This window comes from Cheilinus undulatus, linkage group 6 (assembly GCF_018320785.1).
Source record: "Cheilinus undulatus linkage group 6, ASM1832078v1, whole genome shotgun sequence".
NCBI classification, from domain to species: Eukaryota; Metazoa; Chordata; class Actinopteri; order Labriformes; family Labridae; genus Cheilinus; species Cheilinus undulatus.
The window spans coordinates 1865566-1883196 of NC_054870.1; the positions used below are offsets into that span (position 1 = coordinate 1865566).

Genomic DNA, 17631 nt, shown 5'->3' on the forward strand with positions numbered 1-17631 from the left:
AGCATTTTATTAAAACAGAACATGAGAGACAGTCTGCTGAACGTCTGCTTGCTTGAAGGAATGATGCATCAACAGAAAACTGCTAAATGCAGATGGGCTTACAGGAACAGAACAGATAAAATAGTGAAAAAGTTCATTAAGAATCCCCACATGATAAAGCCAGGGGCACAAAAGACATTAACATATAATTCAATCATCTACTTTAAAGACAGGTTGTGTTCAGGATAAAATTCATTATTATAAGACAGTATTTTAGACATTGTACTTAAAGGTGTGTGTGAAAGATCAGCTGATCCTGTTTTTTCAAATCCCTGAGGATGGTATTATGACACGAGTTCAAACCTCATAAGGCAGAGAGGTGAACAATCACTATAGCAACAGAACCAGGACAAGACAGGATGTTTGCAGGTGTTTTAAGAACTCAACGCAGTATGTCATCATTTTCAGTGAAGCTTTCAGGCAGGGGTGTCAAAATCAGTCACAGCAGGGGCCAAAATCTGAATTTAGGTCTAACCTGAGGGCCCAACGCGGTCAACATTTAACCATGAACTGTCAACCTTATTTTCACAGGTAATAAATTAAGGAGGAGAAAAATTGATGATTTTGAGATAATAAAAAAAAAAGATAAGTTTAAAGGCTCAAAATCTGAGCTCAAAAGTCAAAATATTAGTTGAAAAGGTCACAACACAACATCAAAGTCAATTTCTTTTCAAAAGGCAAGTATATGAGATAGAAAGTAAAAATTATGACTTTAAAGATCAAAATATGAGATTAAAAGTCAAAATGCTAAGTTTAAGTCAGAATTTTGAGATGCAAATTAAAAATATTAAATGAAAACATTATTTTCTCTCCCTCATTCCTTACTTTCTATCTCATTATTTTTGCTCTTTTTTTACATTTGCCATTATGCCTTACAAAGGATATTTTAAGGTGAAATTTACATTTCTATACTTGAGGAAATCTGCAAATCTCAGATCTGTGGGTCAGTTCTAACTAAAATATGATATGATCTTTCCCATACAGGTGTAGTAACTTTTTCGTCACTTCACCAGTGCTAACCTTTTTAGATGGCATGCAACCCCAGCACGGGGTGCAGTATTAGCAGACCGACCCATGGGTACATGCAGATGTTAAAAACCAAACATGGGGCTGCTAGTGCGTCTGTTACTAGGCACTAAATGAGGGAACATTTCAGTGCATGCAGGAGCCTAAACGCACTAATGTCAGTACAAGAAATGCACGTTCTCACACAGCAGGCTAACATATTTAGTAATTAAACTCCCAGTGGTCACAAAAGTGGTTAAAATTCCCAAACAAGGCAGATTGCTGTGATGCATCTAATGGCGTATCTGAACCAGAGCAGAGCCTCTCCCTTTGTCTCACTTCAGAAGTTAATATTGCACAAATGTGGAAATCACTTCATGGAGATACGAGAGCTAGTATTATAAAAATATAAAAAGGATCACAACACAAGGTCCTCCTGGTGTTAGCATGATAGTAAATGTGTGCTAAATGCATATTTCAATACTCTGACAGTGCAATGAGTGGGTTTCTCCAAGACTGTCAGTCTGAGAATCAATCCTTCAGTACATTACAGGTTTAGGTAAGTCTAAGAACACTTAACTACAGTCTGTCCAATGTACTAACATATTTATTAGTGTAGACATGTCAAAGCTGTAGCAATGTTAGAATCAATGAATCAATAAAGGACATTTCCATTGAGTAGAAACTGAGGTAGATTGAATTAGCAGACAAATTACTCAAGTTTTTGCAATTCGCGAACAAGAGAGAAGATAGATGATTTTTTCTTGACAACATTCAGCAAAACGGTTGGGAACAGTCTTCAGCTCCGGCTGGTAAGAAATCTACTTTAAATGATTTTCTTTAAAAAGCCAGCGTGTGTGTGGAGTTGTTTTGGATTATTTTTTAAAAACTTAGCTGATAAGCTTCAAAGTTGCTTTCAAAATATTCACATCCAGGTTAAACTGAAAGACAATTTAAAGCTCCCAGTATCTAACCCATTAACCCCACCTACAAACCTAACTGGGGATGGGTTATGATAGTAGTCTTAAAACAAAGTTAACAATATCATACTAAGTGCTAAAAACACAAACATGTAGGACCATGCTTAAAGACAAAAAACCATTACATGAAAAATGCAGTTTCAAGTGATTTACAGATTATTGTGTTCATTTCTTGACATTGTCGTGCTTTTACCTTACTGTTTCCCAGGAAACTATAAAATGACAATCATGACTTGCGGCTGCAACAGTCTTCTCTGTGTGGAGCATGCAGTACATCAGACTCAACACTAGAGGGGAGCACTGCACTTTAAACAGGCTTTCTTGTGCAATAGGCAGTGTATTTTTGCTTTTTCATCACAAACAGTGAACCAGTGATGAAGGCGAACTGAAATGTTAAGGCAGATAAAGGAGATTTCCTCTTCAATCACAGGAGATTAGGAAAGACATATGCATGTAATAAAAGCAAACGTTGAAATGAACTTAAAAACAAAAACATTTCAATCCACTGATAAAATCAAAAGACTAAACTTGTTAAAAAGAGTCACCTCTTATCTGTGCCCCCTGATGCACAGTTTAAAAGTGATTTCCATCTGCGCTACAGCCAGGCTGATGGCTTGTGCTTTAAGGATCTTTCAAATATAATCTGTATGCATGATAAGGCAACTGTCGAGCTCAGAGCCCTGGAAAGAGTTGAGCATGTCCCTGCATTCAGTAGGAGTGGGCGGGGGCTGCTTCAGTGGGCTTTGCCGTTGCCGTTCATGTGGCTGGTGTTTGACTTGGGCATCTCAGTGCTGTAAAGACAGTCCAAGAAACCTCGGGAGATTTCAGTCACCATTGATCGGTCTGGAATAGACTGGGCCATACCATAGATCGCTCCCTGAAACGGCAGACAAAACACATCTGAGAGCAGCAGCAAACAAGGACGAACACGGATTAGAAATCTGTCACACTTAAGAGATTATAACCACTGTTTGTTTAGGCAAATGAACCTGAGCTTTTATTGCGCTTTCTAGTCATCAAACTACTTAAAGCGCTTTTACACTACAGGTCACACCAACCAATTGCACTGTTCACTCCTCATTCACACACTGATAGAGCATTGGCCATCAGTATCAGCTAATCCCAGTTACATTAATCAGTATTAGCTAATCCCAGTTATATTCATCAGTATCAGTTTATCCCAGTTATATGCATCAGTATCAGTTTATCCCAGTTACATTAATCAGTATTAGCTAATCCCAGTTATATTCATCAGTATCAGTTTATCCCAGTTATATGCATCAGTATCAGTTTATCCCAGTTACATTAATCAGTATTAGCTAATCCCAGTTATATGCATCAGTATCAGTTAATCCCAGTTATATGCATCAGTATCAGTTTATCCCAGTTACATTAATCAGTATTAGCTAATCCCAGTTATATTCATCAGTATCAGTTTATCCCAGTTATATGCATCAGTATCAGTTTATCCCAGTTACATTAATCAGTATTAGCTAATCCCAGTTATATTCATCAGTATCAGTTTATCCCAGTTATATGCATCAGTATCAGTTTATCCCAGTTACATTAATCAGTATTAGCTAATCCCAGTTATATGCATCAGTATCAGTTTATCCCAGTTATAATCATCAGTATCAGCTTATCCCAATTATATTCATCAGTATCAGTTTATCCGAGTTACATTAATCAGTATTAGCTAATCCCAGTTAAATTCATCTGTATCAGCTAATCCCAGTTATATGCATCATTATCAGCTAATCCCAGTTATATGCATCAGTATCAGCTAATCCCAGTTATATGCATCAGTGTCAGCTTATCCCAATTATATTCATCAGTATCAGCTAATCCCAGTTATATGCATCAGTATCAGTTAATCCCAGTTATATGCATCAGTATCAGCTAATCCCAGTTATATGCATCAGTATCAGCTAATCCCAGTTATATGCATCAGTATCAGCTAATCCCAGTTATATGCATCAGTATCAGCTAATCCCAGTTATAATCATCAGTATCAGCTTATCCCAGTTACATTAATCAGTATCAGCTAATCCCAGTTATATGCATCAGTATCAGTTTATCCCAATTATTTTCATCAGTATCAGTTTATCCCAGTTACATTAATCAGTATTAGCTAATCCCAGTTATATGCATCAGTATCAGTTAATCCCAGTTATATGCATCAGTATCAGCTAATCCCAGTTATATGCATCAGTATCAGTTTATCCCAGTTATATGCATCAGTATCAGTTTATCCCAGTTACATTAATCAGTATCAGCTAATCCCAGTTATATGCATCAGTATCAGCTAATCCCAGTTATATGCATCAGTATCAACTAATCCCAGTTATATGCATCAGTATCAGTTAATCCCAGTTATATGCATCAGTATCAGCTAATCCCAGTTATATGCATCAGTATCAGCTAATCCCAGTTATATGCATCAGTATCAGCTAATCCCAGTTATATGCATCAGTATCAGCTAATCCCAGTTATAATCATCAGTATCAGCTTATCCCAGTTACATTAATCAGTATCAGCTTATCCCAGTTATATGCATCAGTATCAGTTTATCCCAATTATTTTCATCAGTATCAGTTTATCCCAGTTAAATTAATCAGTATCAGCTAATCCCAGTTATATGCATCAGTATCAGCTAATCCCAGTTATATGCATCAGTATCAGCTAATCCCAGTTATATGCATCAGTATCAGTTTATCCCAGTTACATTAATCAGTATCAGCTAATCCCAGTTATATGCATCAGTATCAGCTAATCCCAGTTATATGCATCAGTATCAGATAATCCCAGTTATATGCATCAATATCAGCTAACCCCAGTTATATGCATCAGTATCAGCTAATCCCAGTTATATGCATCAGTATCAGCTTATCCCAGTTACATTAATCAGTATCAACTAATCCCAGTTACATGCATCAGTATCAGCTAATCCCAGTTATAATCATCAGTATCAGCTTATCCCAGTTACATTAATCAGTATCAGCTAATCCCAGTTATATGCATCAGTATCAGCTAATCCCAGTTATATGCATCAGTATCAGTTTTTCCCAGTTATATGCATCAGTATCAACTAATCCCAGTTATAATCATCAGTATCAGCTTATCCCAATTATATTCATCAGTATCAGCTAATCCCAGTTATATGCATCAGTATCAGTTTATACCCAATTATATTCATCAGTATCAGCTAATCCCAGTTATATGCATCAGTATCAGTTTATTCCAGTTACATTAATCAGTATTAGCTAATCCCAGTTATAATCATCAGTATCAGCTTATCCCAATTATATTCATCAGTATCAGTTTATCCGAGTTACATTAATCAGTATTAGCTAATCCCAGTTAAATTCATCTGTATCAGCTAATCCCAGTTATATGCATCATTATCAGCTAATCCCAGTTATATGCATCAGTATCAGCTAATCCCAGTTATATGCATCAGTGTCAGCTAATCCCAGTTATATGCATCATTATCAGCTAATCCCAGTTATATGCATCAGTATCAGCTAATCCCAGTTATATGCATCAGTGTCAGCTTATCCCAATTATATTCATCAGTATCAGCTAATCCCAGTTATATGCATCAGTATCAGTTAATCCCAGTTATATGCATCAGTATCAGCTAATCCCAGTTATATGCATCAGTATCAGCTAATCCCAGTTATATGCATCAGTATCAGTTTATTCCAGTTACATTAATCAGTATTAGCTAATCCCAGTTATAATCATCAGTATCAGCTTATCCCAATTATATTCATCAGTATCAGTTTATCCGAGTTACATTAATCAGTATTAGCTAATCCCAGTTAAATTCATCTGTGTCAGCTAATCCCAGTTATATGCATCATTATCAGCTAATCCCAGTTATATTAATCAGTATTAACTAATCCCAGTTATATTCATCAGTATTAGCAAATTTATTTTAAATGAATAGTGGAGGCGGGTAGATGAAGCTGTTAAAATGGGAGTTCAATGACATTTTGTTTAAATTTTGCTGAGTTATGACCCAGACTAGAATTTTGACATTTACTTCCTGTTCTTTTATAACACACAGTTTCTGTTCCTCTAATGTCTGGAACTAAAATGTTTTGTTTTAAATAAACTTTTAGATATAAAAGAATAACAGATGGAGAAAACATTTTAGTTCTTTTTTGATAAGGACAAAACCTGATAAAATGTAATTAATTTAAATAATAAAATAATAATAATTAAAAATAAGAGACAAAACAAAGTTTGATGGAAACAGCCAAATACCTTGTTGGCTTCATATTTATGTTTAACAGAGATGTAATGGTTAATGTTTAAGTAGCGGTCTGGTCTTTGTTTTCATGTTTGCCATCTGCATCACAGATTTATTACTGAAGGGTGTGCTCCTGATGAACCTGACAGGCAGGATGCAGGCCTGAGCTTGCTGACTGGAATTTTTTCTTTATTCCAAACTAATACATGAATTAACACATTCAGTTTTTTTTAACCCATATCTATGGAGGCTCACAGAGACTAATGCCCCAGCAGCTCTGTTAAACTACGTACCTATAAAACACACTTTTTGTGCCCAAATAGAAGTGAACATTGTATGTTCTAAACCTGTCTGCAATTTAGCGAGCTGTCCAAAGATGATATTTAAGTTCTGCCTCAATAGTTAATTCTAAAATACACAGGCTGTAGTGGCATTTCCCAAACTTTCAGTAAGTTGTAGCCCAATTTGAACCCTCAAATTCTCCATAATCCCTATACCACAATAATTTTACTTTACCAATGAGGAATATCATTCAAAACGCTTTGTTTTGGCCATCAAAATTACTAAATATATTTATCATAATGATTTAGCAGTGCCTTTAGATACATAACATCAATAATGAAGGATTTGTGAAGTCACAAAGTTCACAAATCAGGTTGATCAGGTTTCTGCAAAGTCACCAACATTTTACTTTTTTATGTCTACAAAGGCCCTGATGATCTGGAAATGAGCAGCAATCTGTAATGTTTCACAGTGTCACTAAATGATCTAACACCAGTTTTACTGTGACACCAATTCAGACAAAAGACTGACATGACTGTGGCTGAGTCTGCGTGAAAAGTCCAAAAAATTACCTCCTAAGTCCTTTCCTATCCACTTTTCCTTAAAAACATCACAAGGTCAAGGAAAGGATGGAGTAAGAGGATAGGAAAGGAGAACAGCTGTGATTAGGGAATCCATTATATGTGTGAAAACTACAATTTAATGTTGATGGACTACAAAATACACATTACCACTTGGTGCGTTCTCTGTGTTGTTATGAGCAGTGAATCAGACGTGAAAACCTCGGTGACCTCTGAGCTCATAAAGATTTTAAGATCCTAAAGTCTCTTCAGGACAAGGAACTGTGACTATGATCATCTAAAACAGCAAAGACATTTCTCTTAATCTGAACTTTCTGCAAAGTCAATATGACTAGATGAATAATATTCAAGACCTTTTATTTCACAATGATAATAAACCGTTTTATTTTATTCCCTACTAATCTTTTTTTCTTTTATTTTGTCATCTGTTAATTTTATTAGTCTATTCTGGTTCTTTCTTGAGAAAAGCTCTAGAAACCATGTCTTACTTGCATAATTATGACAATAAATATGAATATAATACCCACAATATGGCAACATGCACTTGAACTGGTTGTGATTTACAAACTTTTATCACATTTACTTTAAAATGTCAAAATTGCAAAACAAATACAGTTTAACATACTGACTGATGGGTTTAATGTTTGGATAAAAATAGAAATGAGAAGAAATGAAATTGTTATCATAAGTGGAATATTCTAGTTTTCATGTCTATAATACTCCTCTGTTCAACCCTATTTCCTTCTGTTTAGCACATAAATTATAAGTTTGACAGTGAATGTAACTGTTAAAATCTGGGCTAGTAAAGTTACAATCAGATTGATCACTTGTTTCGATGAGCAATCAACAGGTGCATCACTTTAAATGAAGTTTATACAAATAATTGTGGATCGTCTTTTCATCTCTCCTCTGGTAAAGGATGGTCCAGTGTTTCCTAGGCTCAAGGAGATAATAAAGGAAGTAATGAAGCTCCTTTCCTTTATATGGACATAAAAGGGGCGTTTATCAATGCTAATTAGGAGAAACAAGCATGGGCCTCCACTCTACAAGCACCTGGTTTTCATTAACTGAAGAACACAGGTGTGAAGAATTCAGCAAGAACATGCCATGAATCCCATGTCAGCTTCTCTTAGAAACTCTCTTAAGAACAAATTTTTAAAAATCTTGGGAAGGTTTTAGAGAATGAGGCTCCACTTCTTCAAACCATCGTTGGCCTGTTGGCCTTTTGTGTCAGCTGGTGATTTTTAAAGTGTTGCTTTTCTTAGCCTGCAGCCTGTAGTCAAGTTCAAAGTCACAGTGGACGTGAGTGTTTAATATTCAACAAACCTTGCTTTTGCCGCTCTCTTTGATTAAAGAATGTTTTCTTCTTTATCTGGGCATGGTCAGCCCCCTTTGCCTACTTGTAGAATTTCCACTAACATGCCAAAAGCCTTACTTTAGCTCCGCTAGCATACAGAGTTATCAACCAGACATGTCAAATGGACGCTGCTACATTTTTTTGTGATTTGTTTGGTTCAGACAGTTCAAACCTCTTTATGTACAGCTGAAAGGCCTGTTCTATAATTTTGAATCTGAGAGGGAGGGATATTAGTTGATTTGATTGAACTGTGGTGGGAAGTTTGGAAAACAGTCAGTAGAACTCTTGGCTAGCTACCAAAAACGTGTGCACAAGCTAGCATAGCTTGTAGAAGCCCCCTGCTTTTAAACACAACAGCTCTCTATAGACATCTTTCCTGCCCTCATTCGAGCACGGGCCGTGGATGACTGATACACAAACTAGAGTGTAAGAAGAGTAAACTCACCATCCCTGTGGTTTTCTCTTTGGGGTTCTTCATGATGATGGCGACCTGCTCTTTGACATCATGGATGAACTGCTCAGCGACACCAGGCTTTGTGTGAAGAACCGTGCAACAGATGTGGATGCTGTGAAAGAGGAGATCATGACTGCTCTCAGTTTTTAACATGATAATGAAACTGTGTAGATTGTTTTTTAACTTCACATACCTTGATGGGTACTGCAGCGTGTTTAGATTCCAGCCCTTCGATGTCAGTGCATTAGACAGCCTGAAGATGTCAAAAATGTCTGAGCCTATCGCCACCACTGAAACCTCTGGATCCCCAAACACAAACAAACCCTCAATCTTGCGCATTCTGTCCAAAAAACAAGGAAAACGAGATTAAAGTGTTGACAGAGATAAGATGAATGAAATAATGCATGATTGTACTTATGTGTAGCTGTTGTAACACATTGTAACAAGAGTCCTATGAGGGATTTACTCTGTTTTGATTTTGCGTGCTGTGCTAACAATCTTCTTGGTGGCATCGATGTATCCGTTCTCTCCCATGTGCATCATGGTCGCCCAGCAGGCAGCAATGATACCTCCAGGCCTGGATCCTGCAACAGACGGGGAAGCGTAGATTCCCCCCTGCCAGTCTGGAGCTACAAAGTACTGGTAGTGACGGTACTTTTTATCACTGTAGAGGATAACTGAGGAACCCTTGGGGGCGTAGCCATACTGGAAAAGATTGTGGTAAAACAAAAAGATTATACACCATAACAGAGGTCTGGCTCCTGTTAGGATTAAATTATGATCATTATTACACCTACAGCAATGCCATTTCCAAAATAAAAGTTTAACTGATAAAGTTTTCAACTGAGATTTTTTAAGTGTCAAGAAGAAAAAATTACAAAAATTCCAGCAGTCCAGGAAAAAGAAACTTCAGGGCAGCGTTGATTTAAGAGTATAAAGAGCCTCTATTCACCTTGTGGGTGTCTGCAGATATGCTGGTAACACCTTTTATCCTGAAGTCAAATGGGGCCAGTGAGTAACCAGCCTTGTCCATAAAGACGATGAGAAAACCACCTAGACAGGCGTCCACATGCAGTGGGAGGTTGTAGCGCACAGCCAGCTGGAAAAACACAAGGAAGAGTATCACTGTTTCTGCTTCTATGTTAAAAATTTCAGACAAGAATTTCTAAAGAAATGTTTCACTTCTGACCTTGGCTACATCCTCAATGGGATCCATAATCCCGTGTGGAAACTGTGGCGCTGAGCACACTAGCATGGCGGTGTTTTTGCTGATGGCTCTCCTCATGGCCTTGACAGAGAAGCAAACAATAAGAAAATGACTGAGGCTCATAACAGCGATCGAATGGCAGCTTCTGTCTGTGTAGACTGTATCCTTACCTTTACATCTACTTTCATAGTTTTTTGGTCAAGGGGAATGTGGACAAGCTTCATCCCAAAGTAATGTGCTGCTTTGTCAAAAGCTGCATGGACGCTCACAGGTGCAAGACTGAACAGAACGGGAGAACAGGAAAACAGTAAATACTATTGGAACTAAAAAACAACAGCACAGACCTTTAAAGACCCTGTACAGTGAAATCCAAAAATTGTGGTCTGAATACTCCAGATATGTTGGAATATGGTTTCTGTAAACGTGAAAACACTGAGATCTACATGTGACTGAATTCTGGATTTAGACTGAGAGTTTCACCTCTTTCTGGCTGGGTTAGTCCATGAAGAGGACTAACTGAGATTTAATAGCCATATCTGAAGATGCACCTCTTACATTTCAGGATATTTGACGCCACGTTCCAATGCCATATCTCTGTAGGCCTTGCATGCCATCAGTATGCTCTCCGTCCCCCCTGAAGTAACCTGACCAGAAAGGCAGAGATTTGTTTTGACTAATAAAATTAGGATTTCAAATCTTTCATCCTTATTTCAAACTCATTTTTTATAACTTACAGTGCCACAGGAATTAGGTCCACCATGGAAAAGTGTGCAAGCCATTCTAACAACCTCTGCCTCCATCTTTCTTACACCAGGGAAAATATCTGGATGCAGTGGGTTGCTCCATGCGAAATCTCCATACACCTAGGAAGAACAGGAAACAAGAAAAAGAAGCTTCAGTACGGTCCAAATGTTTACTTGGAGCTATAAACACAAAGCCATGGAAGGCAAACGTCTCTTTTAAACACAGAAGGTCCTTCTTGAATGAATAAAATAAAAAAACATACAATAACTCTGCTCTCTCTACTGAAGCTAACAACAAAATATATTAGATGCATACCTTTACAAGGAGACTAGTCAAGGATTCATCGCCCCAGTACACCGCACCAGAAACGCATCCTTTCTCCCACGGAACCTCATCTGAAATAAAACATGGTCTCCTCAGAGGTTAGAGTTGTTTGTTCAGAAAGATGGATGCTAGAAAAACACTTCAAGAACCAGCTATTTGGATAATGAACTTTGACCCTGTGAATGAATGCTGACTTACTCAGAGTTTCATACTCTCTGATTTTGTCCAGGACTTGGTCCTGAGAGAGTCCTTTAGAGGGCAGCTGTTTGGTATAACTCATCCCATTCTTTAGCGTGCACAGACTGGCAGACATGTCATCCAAAGCCTTATTGAGCTGGCTCTGAATCTGTTGTAAAGAAGGAAAAATGTTATTTATGGGCGCCAACTTTCTCAGGGTCTCAGTTAAAATGAAGGAATATAGAGTAACTGCCTTGTCATAACATTATTTTTAAAATGAATGTATTTATTTTATCTAAAAGAGACAAAGGTCATCAGTAATAAAGAACAAAACCAACAGCAAACAGATGAATATGTAAAGTAGAGACAGACAATAATATCTGCCTTTATGTAAAAATGATTATGACTGCAGTGTAGTGGTGAAATAATCACAGGAAGTGACTGTGTTATCACCAGCAGATGATCTTAAGTGTGCCAAAGGTCCTCAGCCACCCAACCCCCATCCGTCATGAGGTAATCCGTCAGCCAAGAGTGACTCATAAAGCCTCAGATGACAGAGGCAATGCTGATCTGATAGAAAAAAAGGGAACAGATTCACCACTGATACTTACTGCTCCACCAACAAAGGGTATTTTCCTGATGAGTCGAAAGCACTGCTTCTTGATCCGGGACGTCAGACCTAGCAGTCAGAGAGACAAGGCAGCAGATTTGGAGAAGACTGGAACTTTTATGCATGAGCATGCAACAGCTGACTCTGACTCAGGATGAGATGTGGCCCATGGATACTAAAGCACGTTAATCTATTTTTCTGTGACCCCGACCCCAGCAAACTTTGAACCTCAGGTGAAGTGGGTGAGGCATTTTTTAGTCAGTCACACAAATGAAACAAGTAGAATCCTGGCAGATAATTACTAAGCATTAGCATTACTTTTAAGGACACTGTGAATTTAAGGAGACTTTTTGCACAGCAGTAAACACTTTGACCAATCTCATTCCTCAGAATCCCACAGCAGACTCTAATTTCACTGCTTTCAAGATTAAATGTATTGTTTTTGACACACATGTTAATGTTCATTCTTGAAAGCAGCTGTTCTATGGTAATCATGGGCACAGAGCAGCTAAATGCAGAAGCATGGGCCCATTTGTAACAGTCCAACTTCACTTCAGCCATGCAGCTAGTTAGTTGGTAGACAACACCTGCTGTGATTATTTTGGCACAGGTTTGAATCACAGCAGCCTAAGAGCAACATCATCCAAAAACCAATCCTCATTTAATATTGCTTAACTAGCATGAACATTGCTGCTGCAGTCCCTTGCAGCCTTCTTTCATACAGCTTGTATCAGGTGTAAAAGCTTACTTTCTTGCTGGAACAGGAAGCCTTTCATCCAGACTGCTCCCAGTGTGGTGATGAACGTGGCCCCGATGATCTGCCATGGCTCCAAATCAACACAGTAGGAGTTGACCTGCTGCCTGCCCTGCTCCAGATACAGCTGGACCATCTCTTTATACACCTCCAAGGCACTCTGTTTGGGTCACACACAAGCATAAGACTTTCTGAATTAACTTTATAGGGTGCAAATCAGCATTTGATGCTGTGAAACTGATTGTTTTCAATTTTACATTTTACGGACACTGAGCGCTCAGAAAGTATAAACTCTCCTATAAATTCTCCTTACACATACATCTTTTAAGAACATATCACAGATTTATGTGGGCACGATATCAGCATTTTATACTGACTGATTTGATGAAAATCAGTTTCTTTAATAATTCTGAGAATAGGATTCCTACTAACACTCCAGGATTTCTCCAGTTCCTGTGTATATGTGCAGAAACAGCACACAAATATTGATGAGAGCCTTTTTCTTCTTTTTCATCCAAAAACCAATCCTTGACTGACAGGGAAACTAAAAAAGAGACATTTTTTAAATCTAAAGCAGTGACTGACAACACTGATTAAAGCAAAAATACATCTCCTTATAAAAATCTACTTTGCAAAGTGCTTTTAAAAGAAAAAGAACTGTGTTTTAAAGGAAACAAAAGTGTATGAAGCTTAAAATGTCCATGATGCATTAAAAGTATATTCTAATATCACTGCTCCCCTATTTTTACACCATCCTATAAAAGTACTAAATCCACCAGCATGCATACAACTGTTGGTTATTGATTTGTTTTTTTTTCGTGGTATAACCATGTATTAAAAACTCGTTTCTATTGGGGCTGAACAATTTGGGAAAATAATGTAATTGCAATTTAATATGCGATTATTTTGTGGGTTCCTCATCTTATGTATTATACAGCAAACTTAAGCATGAATCATTCTATATTATAACAACACAATATTAGAAAAAATATATATAATTGGGATTTTGGCCCATAAAGCCAATTAGATATTGATTGCTATGCTTGAAGGGACAATAGTTTTTTTTTTCATGTTATTCTCATTTTGATGGAGAAACCATATACACGAACAGGAAAGCTGAATTTTAGTAAACTATTCTGAAAAAAAGACACTTTTTTGTATGCATAATGTGTAGAGCATGAAATCTCTTCTGCAAAAAAAATGTATCAAATTGGTATTTTGACACATTTCAGGATAAAAAAATATTGCACTGTCTGCAATTTGAAAATTGCAACAGGCCATATTGCGATTTAATCTAGTTTGTGATTAGTTGCCCCGCCCTAGTGTCTATGTACTTACATGAGAAGACATTGCCAGAGAACCCAGTGCCACACAGATGCTGTCAATAGTTCTTAAAGCTGCTGGACTGACAGCTGTTGCCTCGCTCTATTGGTGAGAATGAGACCGCTCTATGCTAACTAGACAGCTATCATCAGGCTCCTCCCACTGACAAACAGGTAAAAGCACAGCAGGCTTGGAGAGGGATGTTTTGCAATCATGATCAAAAAAGAAATGACAGCACGTTTCCCTTCAGACATACTGAACTGTGAATGATATTGTGTAAACAGATCCCCTCAAAACTCTGCTCCAATCTAAGCAGGTTGCTAGAAAAGCTCTGAGGAGTTCTTACTGATCTACAAATCCCTGTGATATCACAGCAAACACTCATGAAATCCATTTCATAAGTGCAGCAAAGCTGCCTTTCATTATCTTTGCCATTGGTATTTTATGGCTCAATAGCAGAGGTAGTCAGATAAAGAGGACACTTTTTTTGACCTCAGTCTTTATCAGATGGGGAAAAGCTTAAGGTTCAAAAGACAAGATCTTGAGTAATACAAGTCTATAATGGCTGGGATAAACATCCCATAATATTATAGAGAGGTAGGTTCCCATGTGTTTGAAACATTCAGCTCAATATCTTTGTCTCAGTCTGAAGGGATGTGAGGAATAATTAGTCATACTACTTTTCTGTGATTCGAGCTTCTGCAGAGGTCTGACCCCCTGCCCAGACTACAGCTGTTATACCTGCCTGTCTGGATCACGTCTCATACAGGTTTGGCAAGATAAGCTACACACAGGCAAGTGGGAAGTGAGAGAAAATCAGCCATTAATGTGTGTTGAACGAGAGTTATCGTAACAGAAATATTTGTGTGTGGGTGAAGGTAGAACAGGAACAAAGCACACGAGTGAGAACTGCCACGCACATGTCATAAACACAAGATTATGTGGCATTATCTACCATCACTGCAAAAGGAAAGTCTGCCCCAAGATACGAGCCTCCCTCTGTTATTCAACTAATTTTACACCTGTGTTACATTTCAGGTCCATTCACACTTAAAATAAAAAGCATTCAGTGCTATCTTTGTCTCAGGAAACATAGAACGGCTTCAAACAAAGACTCTTGAACCAGCATTGTCCGGCTCATTGTTGAGCAGAGAACAGCCGTTCCTTTACTCCCCCTCATACAGCGTTTGACTGCTCTGTAAGGAGAGCTTGTGTCGCCTCAGAGGGAAGGTCATGTTCTCATGGAAATGTACTGGGCGTGAGGTGGCAGCTCCTGGATACATCAAGGGAAAACAGATAAGAGAGCATGAAGACAAAGAAAGATGGTGATGTTGGGCTGCAGCTATGGTGTCTGGAAAGTTGTTTTCAGCTTTCTCATTGAGGATCAGTTTAGCTCTAATAGTATAGTAGTGTCTGACAAGCTGCCCTCTAGTGTTCAGTGATTCAGAAGCTTTATTATGAACAACTGAACTTCAGCCCCCTCCCTCAACAGCTGTTAATTTTGGCAGCTACTTTTATTTTAGTCTTAGTCTTTAGATGAAATTTCTTTACGTTTTACTCCCATTTTAGTCATTTCGACCCTTTTTAGTTTTAGTCTAGTTTTAGTCAACAAAAACTTCAAAACATTTTAGTCCAGTTTTAGTTCAGAAAAAGTCCTCACATTTATTCTCTTGCTTAAATCTGTTATCAAATCATGGTAGTGTGTTCTCTGCACCCTGCCAAACCTGGGGTCCCTGCTTTCTACAGCTGAGAGGTAGAATAGATACAGATGTGTTGTTTTAGACAGATTTACCCACAGTGGGGAAATATCACGGATTTTGAATGTCTGAGAAAAAACTACATTATATTTACGTCTAGTTTCAGTAATCTTGATGAAAACTAAACTTAGTTTTGTCAGTTTTAGTCATCACAGATCTATTTTTGTTAGTTTTAGTCTAGTATCTGTCATGGAAAAAAAGGCTGTCAAACATATTTAGTCATAGTTTTAGTGGATGAAATGAACACTGGTCACATGGTGATATAAAGGCTGGCTTTCTGAGAGGTTATGATGGTTTATGATTTACACATTTACTAAGACTGTTTCTAAACTGATGTTGGTGGAAAGAATTTTAAACCCTTTCAGAACAGTGCCAGAAAAAAACTGTACAAGCGACTCAAAGACAAAGTAGACAGGCTAGTATCCTCTATCTATTCTAATCTATTCATTGATAAGATTTTTATTTTAAAATAATAAAAAAAACTATTTATCATTAGTGTCTGAATATGAAGACATATGTGTTTAATTGCTCTTCTTTTACTAATCAACATAAATGAGTTCTTCTCGAGGAAAGTGACCCATTTCAGGGACCCAACAATCAAAAAGGCGAGGTGATTCCTCAGAAGATCCATCTGTATTGGCTGCTTTAGTCTGGGAGGGTTGCTGTGCTAAAATCTGTCTGTGGACTTCGAGCATCCCTGGTCCACAAACAAGCCTGGTCCTATGCTCTGATGGTAAACAAGTCTTCGTCCTGTTGTTACACTTCCTCCGTCCTGTTTAGCATACTGTGTTTAACGTTAACATGTAGAGACTAAAGTGAAGCGACACATACCCAGTAATCCATGATGTCGGGGAAAGCTCTCGCCAAAACTCCCCTTTATGTCGGCTACCAAAGAAAGTCACCTCCAGCAACCTGCTCAGAGAATTTGGCTCTCATCTACAGGACATACTTTAATATTCGACCGCAGAAGCGAGCTTAGCCTGATTCAGGAAGTAGCCGCTAGCAAACATAGCATTGTGCAGTCACAGTACGTGTAGATCTGATAACAGTATGGCTAGGTCTAATCACGCCTAGATCTATAGCTTGTGTAACGCTGCAGCTTTACTAGATCTACTTCTTAAAGAGACAGCAGCGTCGCCTGTTTTCATCCCCAATAGTGGATGAGTTAGCAAAGCGCTGGTGGTGTGTTCAAATGTTCCTCGGGAAACACGCGTTCAACCAGTACTGGCTGTGTGGAGGAGTCACCAACCTGCAGATAACAAACGTTTCTCCTCTAACTTTAAATACAAGGCTGTTTCATGATTTCAACAGAAGGTTACAGGCAGCAGTCTCAGAACCAACAACGCCATCTGTTATTACAGTTTTTCACAAGTGCCAAGACACATTCCTCAAACTTTTCCTCCATTTTCTCCGTACATTGCACACAAATACCATTTTTAAACCATAAAACTATCTAAATCTGTGGTCAAAAACAGCCTCATCTCTGCTCAGAATCAAACTCGGTTCCCACATCACAGAGCAGCCCTTAAACCAGTGTTAATCAACCCTGCTCAACCAGTCACAGTCAATAAAGGGGCAAAATAGGTACAAGGTGGGAAAACCTGGATACAAAGTTATAATGTTGGGAGAAAAGTGGTAAAAATGGGTGAGAAATTACAAAAAAAATGAGTTACAGATGGCATAAAAGGGCCAAAAAGCGGCAAAAATGTTGGAAAAATGAGCAGAAGTGGGAAAAAGCGGCATATAATGGCTAAATGTGGTGAAAATGGGATAAAAGTG

At 38.0% G+C, this 17631-nt stretch overlaps 1 protein-coding gene across 2 annotated transcripts; it reads right to left on the reverse strand.

Annotated features, from left to right (window-relative positions):
* Positions 1-29: 29 nt before the first annotated feature.
* sgpl1 (sphingosine-1-phosphate lyase 1) lies at positions 30-16905 on the reverse strand. 2 transcript variants are annotated; one of them, XM_041789325.1, is made up of 14 exons: positions 16684-16905; positions 12767-12932; positions 12020-12087; positions 11430-11577; positions 11223-11302; positions 10898-11026; positions 10719-10807; positions 10334-10442; positions 10146-10244; positions 9909-10055; positions 9423-9661; positions 9150-9296; positions 8948-9068; positions 30-2901 (listed from the first exon to the last, which is right to left on the reverse strand). In XM_041789325.1, the coding sequence occupies exons 1-14, from the start codon at positions 16693-16695 to the stop codon at positions 2758-2760; spliced, it is 1698 nt and encodes a 565-aa protein (XP_041645259.1). In that variant the 5' UTR covers positions 16696-16905; the 3' UTR covers positions 30-2757. The 2 variants fall into 2 exon arrangements, with proteins under 2 accessions (XP_041645259.1, XP_041645260.1); XM_041789326.1 differs by lacking the exon at positions 16684-16905 and adding an exon at positions 14111-14176 and having other exon boundaries at positions 134-2901.
* Positions 16906-17631: the final 726 nt, after the last annotated feature.

Coding starts and splice junctions, on each gene's coding strand:
- sgpl1 (XM_041789325.1), bottom strand. Junction 9,662..9,908: donor TATCTGCAGACACCCACAAG/GTGAATAGAGGC, acceptor AATCTTTTCCAG/TATGGCTACGCCCCCAAGGG. Junction 9,297..9,422: donor GCACGCAAAATCAAAACAGA/GTAAATCCCTCA, acceptor TTTTTTGGACAG/AATGCGCAAGATTGAGGGTT.